General features: G+C 42.0%; 1 protein-coding gene across 2 annotated transcripts; it reads right to left on the bottom strand.

Moving 5' to 3' along the window:
• Positions 1 to 4,197: 4,197 nt before the first annotated feature.
• On the bottom strand, positions 4,198 to 15,857 carry LOC124107983 (sulfotransferase 2A1). Of its 2 annotated transcripts, none has more exons than XM_046466356.2 (6): positions 15,653 to 15,857; positions 14,385 to 14,548; positions 12,749 to 12,875; positions 9,790 to 9,884; positions 7,944 to 8,121; positions 4,198 to 5,367 (listed from the first exon to the last, which is right to left on the bottom strand). In XM_046466356.2, exons 1-6 carry the CDS (start codon positions 15,786 to 15,788, stop codon positions 5,255 to 5,257), a joined length of 813 nt encoding a protein of 270 aa, XP_046322312.1. In that variant the 5' UTR covers positions 15,789 to 15,857; the 3' UTR covers positions 4,198 to 5,254. The 2 variants fall into 2 exon arrangements, with proteins under 2 accessions (XP_046322312.1, XP_046322310.1); XM_046466354.2 differs by having other exon boundaries at positions 14,385 to 14,593; positions 15,653 to 15,856.
• Between the last annotated feature and the right edge of the window lie 1,337 nt (positions 15,858 to 17,194).

Below are 17,194 nucleotides of genomic sequence, written 5' to 3'. Positions count from 1 at the left end.
CCCAGTGGTTTTTACAGCATAAAAAAACAAGTGCTATGTTTAGAACTTTTAAAACATATGTAAATGGACCTGAAATAAAAGGATAATTTGACCTCAATGTACCCAAGTTATCTCATCCTGAATACAGCAAAATAAATACAGCAAAATAAAGTGAAGTAAGACAATGGGCCAACCAGGCCTCGGGAGCGCCACCTACAGGTCTGCCGTTATGGTGCCTTCTGCCCACTCCCAGCCCAGTCCTGCTTCCCTCTCTCTCTCTTCCTTCAGCACCTGGGCTCCCTCTCATGGCTTTGTGGTGAGAGCCTCCCATCTTCCTTGGCTTCCTAGCTGAAGAACACCAATCCTTCTCATTCCCCAAGAGCTTGGCCTCAAATTCTGGGCCTTTTTGAGAGTGAAGTAAATGAATTTATTCCAGTGACTGTTGTGTTTTCAAGTAGTGATGAGTTTCCTTCTTTAAGAACTTTCTAATGTGCTGATTATCTGGGCTTTGTGTAGCTTTTTCCTTTGTCTTGTATCTGTGTGGTCCAGGATGTGATCAGAGGCCTGATGGCAGTTTTCATTGTTAATTCAGGCTCCTCTTACAGCCACTCACTATATCCAGGCTCTGAATATGGAGAACTAAGAGGTAGCACCATGGAGAATGTCTTGCTTTATACAATTTGGCTGCTGTTTCTTCCATGGCATTTATTTTTGGTAAAATTAAACAAGCAGCAAACCCTTTCCTTCATGATGTTGATAGGTCAGTACTTTCGGTTGACTAAAAAGAATGATCCTTGAATTCCTGAATTATCATAGCTATATTCATATTCTCTCTCTCTCTCTCTCTCTCTCCCTCCCTCCCACCATGTCCCCCTCTCTCCCATCTCTAGCCCCTCTCCTCCCTCCCTACCTCCCTCCATCCTCTCTCTCCATTCCCTCTTCCCCTCTCTCTGGATTTACATATCCACAATCTGAATAAGTTCCCCTCACTGTTGAGAACAAAGGCAAGTATTACCCCAATTACCTCAAACTCTGACCCTTTCAACCGAAGGATATTATGCAGAAACCTATAGAACTAAAGTTAGAAACAGGTAAAAGCACTAAAATTCATCATAAATGAAGATGTGATTCAAAGGACTGCCACCATATTCACAATCATCAAATTTAAGGAGGAATATAAACATAGTGATGCAAGAAGAAAAGAAAACTATGTTTAAAAATAAACACCCTTTTAGAAAGTGATTATATATAGCAGACAGACATAGAAATAATTGCAATTTCTAAAAAAGAACCCAAAGTTTCTCAACAAGAGAAAATTCATAAGATAACAAAGATAATGCATTCCACTATTGTCATGTATGAAAAAAGTAAAAAAAAAAGATCTTATACTGATATATCCATAGAGTAAAAGTATGTAACTTGAAGCACCTGATAACTCTAAGCTTTCCCAAAGGACAAAGTTATAAATAACCCTTACTTCTAACTTCTAACTAATTTGACACATATGATGCATTATTGTTGACCGTATGGCACACTGTGCCATGGAACACCAGGACATATTTCTCCAGTCTACCTGTAAAACCGTACCCATTAACCAAACTCCCTTGTCCTCTGCTCCTTACCATCCCTGTGTCTGTTAAGCACCACTCTGCTGTTCCGATGTCATCTTTTCTATATGCCATTACAAGTGTAGTATGGGTTTTTCTGTGACTGATTGATGTCACTTATAATGTACTGCATGTCCATCCATGCTGCCATAAGAAATTGCATTGCATGCCTTTCTTAGACTGACCAGATTGCATTACTTATATGTGTCACACTCTATTTTTCCATTCAACACTTAACAGACATTTAGCTACCAATTTATAAGATTATCGAATATGTCACAACAACATTCATTGGCAGAAAAATATGAGGGAAATGCTATGAAACTATTCATATAAGTGTGTGCACTAATAATTTTTTAACATTTATCTTTATTTTATTTATTGATTTTTATGTGGTGCTGAGGATTAAGCCCAGGGCCTCACACATGCTCCATGAGTGCTCTATCACTGAGCCAACCCTACCTCTGCACCAACAACTCTATACCCAGCCAAGCTGTCCATTCAGTATAAAGGGTCCAGACAAAATTATACACAATATAAATCTCAGTAATTGTTCTGGAGGAATCCACTAGGCATCAACACTGTTCACTCTCCATAAATAAAATACAGTTTTACCTGGATAGATACCAAGACCCACAAAGAGTATAGTTGGTTAACAAAATCAGTAAATTCTGACCACACAACTACAATGTCATAAGACTTAGCTCATGCCAGAATAAGATGACATGAAATTTTGATCCCCAACACATATTTACCAGCAGGAAGAACTTAGAATGGTTGGTTAACTTTTAAGGCAAAGTTTCTCCATCAATAAAGTGGGTTCATACATTTGCATGCCATATGAAGTTTGGGGGTTTTGTTTTTTAATAGAAGAATCATTGTACAATGTTCATTTTATTGTTATTGGTTGTAGTAATAGGAGCAAGATTGCCAACAATGCTAAATAAACCATTTTCTTAGCACTCAGTATGTGCTAGATATTGTTTTATTGCTTGCTACATTATATCATGTATAGTACAACCAATTTATGAGTAAGTTTCTATTGTAATTGCTTTTATGTAAAGGAAAGTAGGGCACAAAGCAGTGTTCACTAAACAGTAAATATAGAAGCTAACCGTTGAACCCAGAGAGATGACCACAGAGAGAGCATCTGAAAAATTAGTAATTAAAATTATGATATTACTCAGCGGCAGAAATGACAATCAAATTCTGTTTCATTAAAACAGCATCACAGGGATTTCTATCAAACTAAACATACTAGAAACAAAATATGTGTATTTGTTTAAGTATTTCCATGAGCAATTGGAAAAACCTTCCCACATTGCGAACATAAAGGCATTGGAAAGAGTTATCCAAGCAGCCCACACAGAGGGCTGTATTGTGCATTAGGATTGCACACAATACTTGGGCTTGTGGTGATGTATTCACGCATGCGCAGAGCGTAATGAGGTTTGCTTCACTGCTGGACCAAGCTTTCCCCTTCCACCCACTCCTCCCTTCCGTGATTCATTTCCAAGACTCTCCTGTCTCTTTCATTTACCTTTGTACTGTCTCTGCTATTTTCTTTTTTCCTTCAACCTTCTACATATGTTATGAAATATATGACCATTGTCTTTCTAAGTCTGTCTTACTATACTTAAAAAATGTTTTCCATTTTTATCCATTTTCCTGCAAATGGCATAAGTTTGTTCCTCTTTATGGCTGAACAAAGCTTCCTGATGAATGTATACCACATTTATTATGCACTCATCAGTTGACAAAATGACTCCCTTAACTTACTTATTGTAAATCTCACTGGTATAAACTTGGGTGTGCATTTACTGTTGTATAGTATGATGACTGGAATTCTTTTGAATAATACCACAGATAGAGCTGGGGAATGTGGTGGTACCCTTCCTAGTGTTTGAAGAATCTCCATTCCTATCCTCATACTGGTTGTGCTAACTTCTAATTGCACCAACAGTACCTAAGTTTCCCTTCTCCCATGCCTTCACCAGAATTTATTATTATTATTGATACTTAACATTCTATGTGAAGATAAATTCTTATTGGTTTTTATTTGCATTACATTGATTGATAAGAATATTGAATAATGTTTCATATATTTGTGGGCCATCTGTATTTCTTCTAGTGGAAAATGTTATTTGCCCATGTATTGATTGGCATAATCGTGGTTTTTTAAAATAATTAATTGATTATAAGAATTGTAATGCATTCCACAGTCATGTATTTAAAAAATAATTCTGCTTTTGGTGTTAAGTTTTTTTTTTTTTTTTTGAGTTCTTATTACATTCTGTCAGAAGAGTAGCTGGCAATGATCTCCCATTCTTTAGTATCTTACTTCACATACTTGCTTCCATTGCTGTGCGGAATCTTTTAATTTGGTATCTTTCTGTTAACCTTTGTTCTATTTTCTATATTTTAGGTGTATTATTGAGGAAGTCGATACCTGCCACTATATGTCAGAGACATGACCCCATGCCTTTTTCTAGCAGTTAAAAAGTTTCTGTTCAAATTCCAAGGTCTTCAACACCTCGAAATGGGAGACCAATACTATATAGCTCAGCTGCATGTCCTCCAAATTAGTGAATTTCACACCAAACTCAAAGCAGGCAGTGGCAAAAAAGTTTATTTAAATATTACATTAATTACAAGATTATTGGAGAAATTTTGGTATCACCCATAAAAGGCCTATCAGTTACCAGTCAGACTAAACGTCAGAACAGTTCAATACTAAATGTACATCCTAGGACACCTCCTACCTTTGTTTTCCTTATGCTTCCAGACACTGCTTTAAATGTGGGAGAATTGGTGAGGGACAAACCCAGAGTCATTTACAGCAGAACAGGTGACTCAACTGTGTCCCAAGGCTCAATTTAATTTGGAACGACTCTATACATGTCAGCTCACATAAAACCATCTCTTAAATGCTGAGTAGAAATGAGAGTCTATGAATATATTGCACCATTCACCATTTATGTAAGTATTAAAAGTTTTATTCATACCACTTTTGATTGATGCTGTAACACACACCAGGAATTAAAACAAATGTAGGTTGGAAATTATACTCCTCTACATCATCATCATCATAAATGCTGGTGATACACGTAACAGAAAAGGAACCTTAACTACTCCTGTATTGTATTTCTTCATTTAAAAGTAGACACCATGGTGGGTAATATTCATATTATGTTTGTAAGCATCTGTGTGTTTGAAATACTACAAAGACCATTTTAAGGGCTAGGATGTGATGAAGTGAATATTGAAGTCCCAGTAATTTTTACAAGCAAGTGATCAGAGAAAGAAGAATATATGATTCAAGACTCCAGAATGAAGAAGCACATTTTTAAATTTTTGTCACAGCTTTGTACGTATACATATGTTGGGTTCATTTGGAAAAACTCCTTGGTGCATGGGAATCCATTTTAGTGCATGATCCCACTTTCCCCACCAGGACCCTCCCTCTCCCATTGTCCTTTCTCTATAGGACTAGACTCCTTTTCCTCATCTATCATTTTATATTTCACTGGCTCTTTATGTTACCTAACCTTCCTTCCCCCTTCCTTTTAGAAATGTGTTTTATCTTAAGAACCATCAAGATGTATACATGTCCCAGGACAGGAAACCAATGTCAGTATCCATATAAAATCTGGAATTTGGGGAGGACATTACTCCCATGGGAACAGCTCTTTGGGGAAACCCACCATCTTCTCCTGGTAAACTTTATCAAAGGCTTCAGCTTGGGCCACTGTGAAGTGATTCTTCCAGTCCCCAGAGATGCCTAGAAAACATGAAGTAGACACAGATCAGATCTAGGGATAGGTCTTAAGATGGAGACCTCCTCCTTGCTCTGTCAAGACAGCAGAGTGACCCCTGGGTCATTGGTGAGGCCTTCTCCCCTGGCCACCATGCGCATTTCCCCTTCTACCTGTCTGGAAAGTGTGTCCTGACTGCCCTTCTCTCCCAAACCATCCTGCACAGAATCCACAAGCAGCAATCCTGACTATAAATCAGAACATCTGGACTGGAACTAAGTCTGACCACTTGTTTTTCGAGCACTTTGGCCCAAGCTGACAAAATTTCTGACCTGGGTGATGAGAGCAGGTCACACCTAGTCTCTCTGCTTTGGCCAATCCCTGTGATCATTCCTTCTGCACAAGGAACCCATGTTGACCCCTTGCCAGATCCAGTGGCTCCAGTCCCTTGGGGTCAGAGTCTCCCAGGACGTCCACTCTCCTTCAGCCAAGTTCCCTGGTGCTTTGAGGCTCTAGGTGTAGGGTCCTTGTTGGACTCCATCCCTGGGACTGCCCATTTGCTCTCTCGGCTCCATGACACAGTCTTCTGATTCAGCTTCAGACTTGCCAGGCTGCCCCCTCCTCAGGGTGTTTACCTTTCCTGCTCCTGACCCCAGAGTGCTGTCCTAGCAGACACCTTCACCTCTGTCCACTGGCCTCACTCAAATGTTTACTCCAGTGCAGTGACTCAGTGGGGCTCTCAGCTCAGAACCCTACATCTCCATCCTCGTTCATAGCAATGATCAAACATGATACGTTCTGTGTACTTCCTTTTTTAAATAATTTATTTTTTTAGTTATAGGGGGACACGATATCTTTATTTTATTTTTATGTGGTGCTGAGGAAGGAACCCAGTGCCTCAGGCATGCTAGACAAGCTCGCTCCCTCTGAGCCACCACCCCAGCTCTGTACTTCCTTTCTGAATGTGCATAAGGTATGCATTTCTGAGATATCAGGATATGAAATCATTTTTATAAATTACCTAAGAATCAGTACTTAATGGAATGGCATAGTATATGCTCAATAACAAATGTTTGAAAGGATAAATAAAGAGTAATATACTAGCATAATACCTTGTTTTCCAGAAAAGGATTTTTTTTTAAAAGCCTTGGAGGGGTTACTGAGTGGTGGGTGGATGGGAAGCTAAAGATATGGATGTAAGTCATACCCTTTACTTATGTGGTCACAGTATTATATATAACATAAATTAATTTTGACCTACCAGCCCAAACTAAATAATTAATGAAATATTTAATGACATCTAAACTAATATACTCCTATAAACAATTAACCCAAATGTGGGAGACCAACCTTGCACGTATTGAGTCACACTCCCCGGCTGGGTGCTGAGGCGCTCAGTCACATAAATGTGGCAGAGCTTTCCCCATCCTTCTTGGGTTCGAGGGTCAGTGTCTGGTGCATGGGTGTGTCTTGCTACAGCCCCATGGGTGAAGTTACGCTCACCTGTTCCTTTGTGATATAACCCCTTGCCCTGTTTAGGATAGAATCTTCCATGGAAGTGCCTTGTGTGTGTCCCCTTCTCTTACTGTGCCCTTGGGTGTGGCCTACCCAGGTGTCAGTCAACCTGCTGACAGTGGACATCCATGAAGATAGACTCAGCTCCCTGAAACCTGACCCCTGGCCTCATTTGAATAGCTTCTCCTCAATAAGAGTGTGTGCTCTCGCTCTCTCTCTTCCTGTGGACCTTTAGGGTCAGAGGAGCCATCACAGCGACCCCAATGAAAAAGGTATTTGTGACTCTTGTGTGGTTATTTTGTGCAGCTCAGTCAGCCCAGTTCAACTGGAGTGACCCCTGAGCCTTTTAGTTGTGAGAACAGAAACCCGGCACCCAAATGAATATCAAGTAGCAGAATTTCTAATAGGCAATGGCTCTCCTATAACCACTCATTCTTACTCCCACTTTCATAGTTATCTTCATTAGTAGAACAGTCTTTATTGATTTCTTCTGCTAGGCCTGGGCTCTCACCTACCTCCCCAGCCCAGTCCTCTGTTTTATGGCTCTGTGCTCCAGGCACTCTGTGGCAGGAATCCTGACCTATTGAATATCCTTTGAAGGATCTGGTATATTGATTCCATGGTTTACCATTCCAGGTGCACGTAAACTTGGGGAAAACAGGTTCTACTCGGAGCAGATATTTTCAATAGGCCTGATTCCAAACATGTAGATATGATTCATCTTTCCTCATAGAAAAGAGGCCTTACAATGTCTCAGAGCAAATGACCCACACCCCACTTTCTCCAATTTGGTCTTTCTTTGTGTATCTCTCTCTTTAGGGCAGTGCTCAAACACCAGTGGAGTGGCCCAGACACCACCATCTCCAGAACCCCCCCCCCTCCTCCCCAAGATGGGGTCAACCTTCTCCAGGTACCTGCAGCCCATCCCAGTCCCATGAACACAGCTTTCCCACAAGGGCACGAGAGGCTTTCTGGGCCATGAATGGTTAAAGTTGAAAAGGTCCAACTCCTTCACCTTTAGTGTCAGGCGGTGAACACAGAATGCCCTCCAAGTGTTCTCATACATTGTGATACCACAGCATTTTACCTTTTCTAGTAATTTTGAAATTCTTAGTAGTGAAAGTTTCAGACAGTATTTCAAAGTTGGACATCTTGTTTTGATTCATGACTTGGAAGGAGCTGTTCTTGAGGACTGAGTCCAGTTCTTCTGGATTCAACTTCTTTCCCAGGAACTGACAGATCTTCTCTATGATGCTTCTTGGGTCCTACATGTGAACAATCAAGAGTGATGCTCTGAACGGGAAGGACAGCAGAGGTGGGAAATGGGAACAGAAGTGTTAGGAGGGGTGTGGGGGAGGAAGAGGAGAGGACGACATCTCAAAATGGGAAAAGACTGAAGTGGGTGCTGGATGGAGGGAGAAAGAGCAAGGGGCCAGCAGAGGGAGTGAAGGATGTGGTGACGTGATGATCAACAGGGGCTTCCCAGGGAGGCTGAGCTCAGGACACCCCAAAGGCAGGTGTCGGACGTCTAAAGAATGTCCTTGCAACATGAGCAAGGAGAAAAATCCCCCAAAGACTAATCCTTAACTGACATTGAATAACCATCGGGCTTTAAAATGTCTCCCTAAAATTGACCCATGATTATTGATGTGTATTCCTGGGAGATCACACCAAGGAAGTAGATCTTTATAAGGAGGATTTCTTGGAATCCTAGACCTTCCTGGTGGCACAATCAGCCTTTATTAGTAGTGGTTTTTTTTTCATGATCCCCAGTCACTATATAACAAGAAGACGCACAACTGTGGCAATAATTTAAAAAAACATGTGGTTTGAGTGGAGAATCACAGGGACGTGTGGGAGCTTGAGGCTGAGGTGGCTGGAGGTGGCATCAAGGTCCTTGGTGAGAACCGACCTCATGCTGAGAACCCAGCAGAACAGGAAGCAGCTGCAGGAAGGTGAGCAGGGTCCTTTCTCCAGGGTAAGCAGATGCCTGAGCCTGTGGCACCTTCTCTGTCCCCAAGACACACTCACAGGCCAGCTGTTCTCTAAAGGTCTTTTCAGTCTTTTACTTTTTCTTACATTGCTTAACAGTTCTGAAGAAATTTTCTAAAAATCTTAAAGCTTTCAGCTATGTCTGGACCTCTAAAAATCACACACAGAACTGTGCAGCTTTGTGCTGTTCAGTGTGGCATTTTTCTACACCATCAGAAAAATAAAGTTAGAATCGGGATCTATTTGATGTAGGATGACCTAACCTTTGAATGTGGCACATGTACAAACTCAGAAATAAATCCTATATTTAGTTGGGAACATTCAAAATTTTTTCCGTTTGCTAATTTGAAATGTATGATTGATTACTGTTCTCCACAGTCACCACCCTGTGCCTCAGGTCACTGGAAGTCATTGCTGTTCCCAGCTGTACCCTGCACCCACCCACCAGGGCTGAGCATCATCTGCAGGACTTTCCTGTTACTCCAGCCCCTGACCCCTCAGAAAAGCTACACAAAGTGATATCTCACATTCATGTCACTTTGTCAGTCAAGAGGAGAAGCCAGAAAGGTGGACACAACTCTGGGATCAATGCTTTCTGCCCAGTTTCTTCTAATGACGAGGTTTCTGTCAGCATCATAGGTCCTGCCTGCAGAGACCTTGGCAGCCACAGGTGCAATCATAAGCCATTGACCTCTGCCTGGGTGTGGAAGGGCCCTTCAGATGTTGCCAGATGTAATAGATTGAAGATGTGAAGAAATAGATTGGAGCTTGGAGAGGGTCAGGCAGAAGCAGAGCGAGCAATGGAGATCAAAGTTCACTACTTTTCTTGACCTCTGGGAGGCGACACTGTGACAGGGAATGTAGAGTGGAGACCCTGAGGACCAGGGATATCAGGGGTAGCAATCAGGGCTGCCAGGTGCTGACCCTGAGAGGGGGCTCACCTTCTGCAGCTCTTCATAACTCAGCAGCAGGACATTCTCCCTGTCTCTCATGGACATCCAGCCACGAATGTGCTCGAACCATGATCCATAGGCCACTGCGGGGTAGGCACAGGGGTGCAGGTTACACACTGCCAAACAGAGGCTGGACTGTCCATGTCACTCTTCATACCCTGACACCTTGATTCATGTATAATTGATAAATGCTGTTCAAATTAGGTAACGAAATACAGAGGGAAACATTCCTGAATTAATTCTATGAAGCCAGTATCATACTGATACCCAAACCAGAGAAAGACACATCAAGTAAGAAATTAACAAACCAATATTCCTCATGAACACAGATACAGAAAACCTTATTGAAATATTAGAAAATCCTTTTCAACATTAAGATTAAACACAAGACATGTTGTATTAACACTGTAAGGTCATACATCACAACATGCTGATTTCATTGTGGGGATGTAAGGTGGGTGCACCTTATGCAAACTCATAAATGTATTTTACCACATCAATAGATTTTGCCTTGAGAGAAGAACTTGGCTGAGCATCCTAAAGGCTATCTGTGACAAGCCCAAAGCCAACATCATGCTAACCTGGGAAAAACTGGAAGCTTTGCTCCTGGATCCAGAACAAGGCAAGGATGTCCACTGTCACATCTCCCATTCAATAAACGTCTTAAAACTCTAGTCAGAGAAAGAAAGCCAGAGAAGGAAAAAAGAAAAGGAAAAGAAAATACAAGTTGGAAAGAATGAAGCCAAATTATCAGTGTTTGCAGATGATGGGATACCATGCTTTGAATACCCAAAAAAGCTCTCCCCAAACACTTGTAGAATCGATGACCAACTCCGCAGAGTAGAAGGATACAAAATCACCACACTGAAATCCAGAACTATTCTTCATAACAATGATGAATCTGCTGAGGAAGAAATCAGGAATGCTTTTCATTCACAATGGTCTCAAAAAATACCTAGGTAGCCAGGTGCATGGTGCACACCTGTAAATCCAGCAGCTTGGGAGCCTGAGGCAGGAGGTTGGCAAGTTCAAAATCAGCCTGAGCAACTTAGTGAGGCCCTAAGGAACTCAGCAAGACCCTGTCTCTATATAAAATATCAGAAAATGGGGGGATATGTCTCAGTGGTCGATCGACCCTGACTTCAATTCCTGGCTGGTACCAAAACAAGCAAACAAACAACAACACAAAAGTCCTAAGCATAATCTTCCCAAAGAGGAGGAAGACCTCATGCAGAACCCTTGACAAACCAGGGACTGAAGAAGACACTAGAAGGTGAAAAGCCCTTCTATATTCTTAAATGACCAGAATCAAAAATGCCATATTACCCAAAGAATTCTACAGATTCAATGAAATCCCCATCAAACACCAAAGACATTCTAGACAGAAATAGAAGAAACAATCCCCAATTAAATGACAAACAAAAATTCAAAGCCTTTCTCAGCAGTATGAACTATGGTGAAGTGCAGGTGTGTGGCTCAGTGGTAGAGCACTTGACTGGCGTAGGCAAGGCCCTGGGTCTAATCCCCAACACACACACACACACACACACACACAAACACGAATAGTGCTGAAGTTAATCACTTTTTAAATTCTTCCCAGTCTCAAATCATACTAAGAAGAAATAGTAACAAAAATTGTTACTATAAAAACAGACACATAGGGGATTGGGGATGTGGCTCAAGCGGTAGCATGCTCGCCTGGCATGCTCAGGTCACTGGATTAGATCCTCAGCGCCACATAAAAATAAAAATTAAAGATGTTGTGTCCACCAAAAATTAAAAAATAAATATTAACAAATTCTCTCTCTCTCTCTCTCTCTCTCTCTCTCTTAAAAAAAAAAAAGCAGACACATAGACCAATGGGTGAGAATGGAAGACACAGAGGCAACCACACAATGGCATCATCTGACCCTTAACAAAGACACCAGAAGCCAATACTGAGGAAACATAGCCAGTCTAATGATTGCTGCTTAGAAAACTAAATAGCTACATGCAGAAGAATGAAGCGAAATCCTGCAGAACTCAACTCAAAGTGGATGAAAAAACACAGGATTGGACCATAAACACTACAAGGACATAAACACAGCACGTGCATTCCAACATCCAGGTGCAGGCTCGGCCTCCTCCAGAGACTTCTATGCTCAGGAAGGAAAACCGAGAATTGCTGACTGGCATCAAGTTAAGAAGCTTCTGAACAGCAAAGGAATCGAGACAGGGGAGAGAGGAAAGAGGATTAACATTCAGAATATATAAAGAACTCAAAAGTCTTAACACCAAAAACCAAATAATCCAATGAGTAGGTGGGCAAATGAACAATCATTTCTAAAAGAAGAAAGAAAATGGCCAAAAATTTTATGAAAAAAAATTCCAACATTTTTAACAACTTCACTCCAGTTAGAATGGCAATCATCAAGAACACAATAAATAAATAATAATAAACGCTGGCAGGCATGGGAGAGAAAGGGAGCACTTACACACTGTTGGGATTGGAAATTAGCACAACCACATGGAAATCAGTGTGGAGTTTCCTCAAAAGACAAGGAATGGAGCCACCATATGATCTGGTCACAGAGCTCCATGGTATTTACCCAAAGGAATGAAAGTCAGCGCACTACAGCGACAGGCACACCCATGTTGGTAGGAGTCCAACTCCCAGCAGCTACTTCAGCCTGGGTGTCCCCTGACTGAAGGACAGACAAATAAATATGTCACATCACATGATGGGTCTTACTCAGTCATCAAGAAGAACTAAATTATGTCATTTGCAGGAAAATGGGTGGGTTGGAGAACAGCATAGTATTTGAAACAAGCCACACTCACAAAGCCAAGGGTGGTCTGTTTTCCTAATATGTGGAAAGGATACAGAAAGAGAATTCAAAAGGGATTTCACAAAAGTAGGAGAAAGGCCAGGAAACTAGAGGAAGCAAATCTGTCACAGAACACTCACCGTTTCCTTCCAAGAACCATTGAAAATATTGTTCCAGTGACTCTGGGTTCTTACTCAGTTTTGTCACAGACCGATGATAATAACCTGACACAAGAACATCTTTGGGACTTCTCATAACATATATCACCTTGAATTAAGGAAACATGAGGAATGAAAAATCAGCCTCAATTGGTCATTTCCCACCTTGATCATACTGTATCCAGGCAGTTATTACTTAAGCTCTACTAATAAACATCAATGGGCTCCTTTAATGAATTAAGTATAACATTCATCAATGAAATACTTTAACATTCCTATTACTATTCGTGTGCAGGAATAGAAGAGGAAGACCTTGTCTCTTCTTTCTGGGATATTAGTCGACTCCACATGGGAAGCTGCTGGAAAGGTTTAAGTGGTTAGTGGGGAGGGCTGTGTGTGTGCTTTCCCAGAACAATCACTAACAGCAGAATGGGTTAATCAGTTCTGGTATATTCAGATTCATAGCAACACACAGTCATTCTCACACTCAAGACCATCCAGGAATCTCACAGATATCACATCTAAATTGCATGAATGCCTTTATACAAATTCAAGAATAAACAAAAGTAATGTATAGCTGAAGTGCAGGGAGTGGTTTCCTCAGGTGTGGGGCACTGATTGGTAGGAAGAGCGTGGGAAGACTTTCTGGATAGTAGAAAAGTCTAATCTGGTCTGGGTGATAGTTTCCCAACTGTGTACATATGTGCATAGGAAGAGGCTGGTGTTCAAGATTAGTGAACACACACACAAACACACACACTCACCATTTTGTACTTGAACATCAGAAATTGACTTTGTATTTGCACCAACTTTCCTGGTGTTGTTATTGGAGGTCTTGTGTCTCCTTAGACCCCAGTTTAATCAGGCAGGGGTTAAAGCAACCCAACAGGAGACATGGAAGTGGGTCTGTTGGGGCAGCCTCACTGTTAGACACTTTATGACATTTCCAAGAGTGGAGATTAGTATTCCAGATTTCTTGGTGTTGTTTAAACAAAACCATGAAAAATTTCAGAAGTCAACAAACACTTTTAAAAGGTGTGTTTCTAAAGAGAGTCTGTGGCACATCACATCTGGGATATCCCTGGTCTGTGCTGATCATCTGTCAGCCAGAGGGAGGCTGCAGTGGCTGCGAATCACAAGACACAGTGGCGTGCCCTGGGCTGCCATGGAGACACAGCTGGCCACCACTCCTGAGCCACCCCTGGATCCATGCTTTTTCAATGTGTGCGTGCTCTGCTCCCATGTGGGCACCACTGACCTCTCTGCTTCCACCTACCTGGCAGGAGGCTTTTATTGAATTAATACAGGCTGACGTCTTAAAGAGCTGCAAGGCTGGGATAATCCGGTGTAGATTATAAATTCTGCTTGCACAGGAGAGTGGTTTTCTAATATTCTGGCATTAGCCCGTGACTTTCCTGAATCTGGCAAGGTAATCTGTGTAATGGTCCACATCCTGGCCCTCAGTGTGGTCTTGTTGTGGCCACGTCAACCACACCTCATATCTGAGAATGTTATTTCTCACCCAATTTACCAATAAGCAGACTCCCAGCAAGATCTGCAGGGATTATCTAGGCACATGGAAGGGAAAAAAGTCATTGATCAAACATTAGGCACTGACCTTGGCCTTGGAAGTGAATAAAGTCTTGGGGATGAGATGGAAGGGGAGGTGAGAGGCCAGGAGCCGTGGGCCCTCTCTCTCATTTAACATTTTATAGCCTACATCTGTCTCTAACCAGGGTGCGCGTTCCCAGATGGGCACAGATTGAATCCACTTGGTATCCCCTTTGGAGTGAATCAGACAGAGAATTTCAATCACCCAGTGGGATCCTAGATAAGGAAGGAAAAGTGATAGTCACTCATATCAACCTGGATTGTGAACAAACACATAATGATGAAATGCATAACATAAACTTTACCTCATACCCATTTTAAGCATGCTGTGAGTGGTGCTTAACATTGTTAAGCACATTCCTCATTTTGCTCAATCAATGTTGAGAAACCTTTCATGGTGAAAAACCATGCTCCTTAACAACATTTCCCTATTTAAAAACCCCATATTTCAGCCCCTGGAACCCACCATTGTCTTTTTGTTTCTATGAACTTGAATACACTAGGTATTTTGCACCAATGGAATCCTATAGCATTTGTCCTGTTGTGCCCAACATACTGCATTTAGCAGAAGACCCTCTAGATTGATCTGTGTTATAGAGGGTGTCAGACATTCCTTGTGAAGGCTGAATCGTATCCCATTGTATCAACACGCCACATTTTGTTATGCATTCATCTATGAAAGGATTTTAGGTTGCTCCACCTCTTGGCTGTTTGCTGAGGTCAGTTTTATATGTTCCCCTTTCCCTTGACTTCCCAGCACAGTGCCCCTTCCAAGGACACTGGCCTCAATCCTCGCCCTGTTTGCAATGCCCCTGCCCCCAGGCCCACCACATAGATTTATGATGCATGTCCTTTCAGTCCCTTGAATTTCTCAGGCTCCTGTCTGATTCCCAGCCCTTGTCCATGCTGACCCTCCTGCTCTAAAATCCCCCTCCTCACCCCATGGCCTCCCACTCCCTCTTTCATTTCTATGGAGCTGGTATTTCACCCTTAAGTGCTCACTGGTCATTCTCTGCCACCCCCCTCCCAGGCCACCACACAGATGCCTGGGTGATATTAGGATTCACTCCTGTATCTTCCTGCAGTAGCTTAGCTGACCCCTGCTGAGCACTTATGTCCCTGTGTCCTAGTCTGAGTGGAAGTGGCCTGGGGCACTGCCCCTTCCTCCCCCAAGCAGGGCTCACTGGCTGTAGAGGCCATGAACTCCATCTGCTGAGCAGGGGAAGAACACAGCCCTCGCCGTTCTCATGGACAGTTCCTTTCTAGTTTCCTTACCTGACTTAGGGTATGACACCATTACTGTGTCTTCGTCCTTTATCACAAATTTAGTACATGCTTCTTTTAGGCCATCACAGCTCCAACCAACACGGGGGAAAGGTAACCCTTCAAACCACAGGTAGCCATCTGTCATGATGATGATTTCTCTGTGCTGTGCTGAGGTTCACACCATTGGGCCTTGTGGGAGATAGTGAGATTGGACTTTAAACCTAGTCTTACTTTAACAAAAGTAAAAAAAAAAAAAAAAAAAAGTAATGGTTCAAAAGAATCATTAACTTTTTTTTGGTCAAATTAACTGTTATAAAAACAAATTGTGACTGGTGGTTTAAAGTTTCACTGTATTGATCAATTTTGGACTCATACAGAGAACATGAGCCCTGTGACCTCAACATGATCTCACGACAGGACGCCGTGGCAAGTGCTGCAAAATAATCCCACTGATGAATCCCTGAGACCTGAGAAAGCCACTCTTTCTCATTTATTTGCATTTGAAGAGTTTTCAAAGTAGAATTTTTACATGCAACCGACTGATACAGTGTAATTGATACAGTGTAGCCTGGAAGCAGACAGAGGGACAGTGGACTGAAGACTCTCAGGCTAAAGGGCAGGAACCTGCTTCAGAGGCAGCAGATATGAGGTGGACTGTCACTGGACTCCAGGGTCCAGTCCTCCATTACCTTCTGATTAACCTGTGGGAGTGGGCTGCATGCTGTCAGGATTTAGGGGCTGAGATGAGAGAGTCTTCATATCTACCACATAAAGGGTCCGTCAAAGCTCTGCCTCATCCTTGGTCGAGCACTCTCAGTACCCAGGAGACTCGGGGACCAACAGCTCCACATGTTCAAGCAACACGCCCATCCAGGGGGCCCATAAATAGCCACCTACTGATTCCAGGAATGCTTCAGGATGCACCTACATCTTTGTCAGTCCCCATGGTCTTCTGTCAGCTAAAATGAAAACCGTCTAATGAATGTAAGCCCCACATTGGACGCAACAGTGTTTCATGTAGAATGTATGATAACCAGGAGCAAAATCATTGCCACTTTCCCTCTTAATTCTTGGGTGTATCAATAGACTGAGCACTTGTGTGTGACACCAGGAGCTGTTGATTCTGACCCTAAATCTCAGGTGGCCACAGACTGCTGAGTGTATCTTGGGGAGAATGACCAATAACTGGGCATGAGTAGTATTCTGGCTGAAGGAAAAGTGGATCCAATTAGGCAAAATTGCAGAGGGGAACCTGTTCTCTGACAGAATAATATGCACATGAAGAAAAGGAGCTACCTTTTTTTAATTTAATGATTTATATTTAAACCTTTTATTTATGTATTTATTTTGTGTGGTGCTCAGGATTCAACCCAGGCCTTACACATATTAGACAAGTGCTCTAGCACGGCGTCACAAGCCCAGCCACAAGAGCTACCTTTTTTAAAAGGGAAAACCGTTTCATGAATTTTGTTTTATTCTTCATATTGTCAGATAATTTTAGAGAAATATGTCACGTTCACAGTGACCCTGTGACACTGTGAATGTCCAACA

Source organism: Marmota monax, unplaced genomic scaffold (assembly GCF_021218885.2).
Source record: "Marmota monax isolate L192 unplaced genomic scaffold, Marmota_monax_Labrador192_F-V1.1 WCK01_AAM20220418_F8-fsc00160, whole genome shotgun sequence".
Classification (NCBI taxonomy): Eukaryota; Metazoa; Chordata; class Mammalia; order Rodentia; family Sciuridae; genus Marmota; species Marmota monax.
The sequence above is the reverse complement of the archived record's forward strand: the minus strand, read 5'-3'. Positions and strand labels throughout refer to the sequence as shown.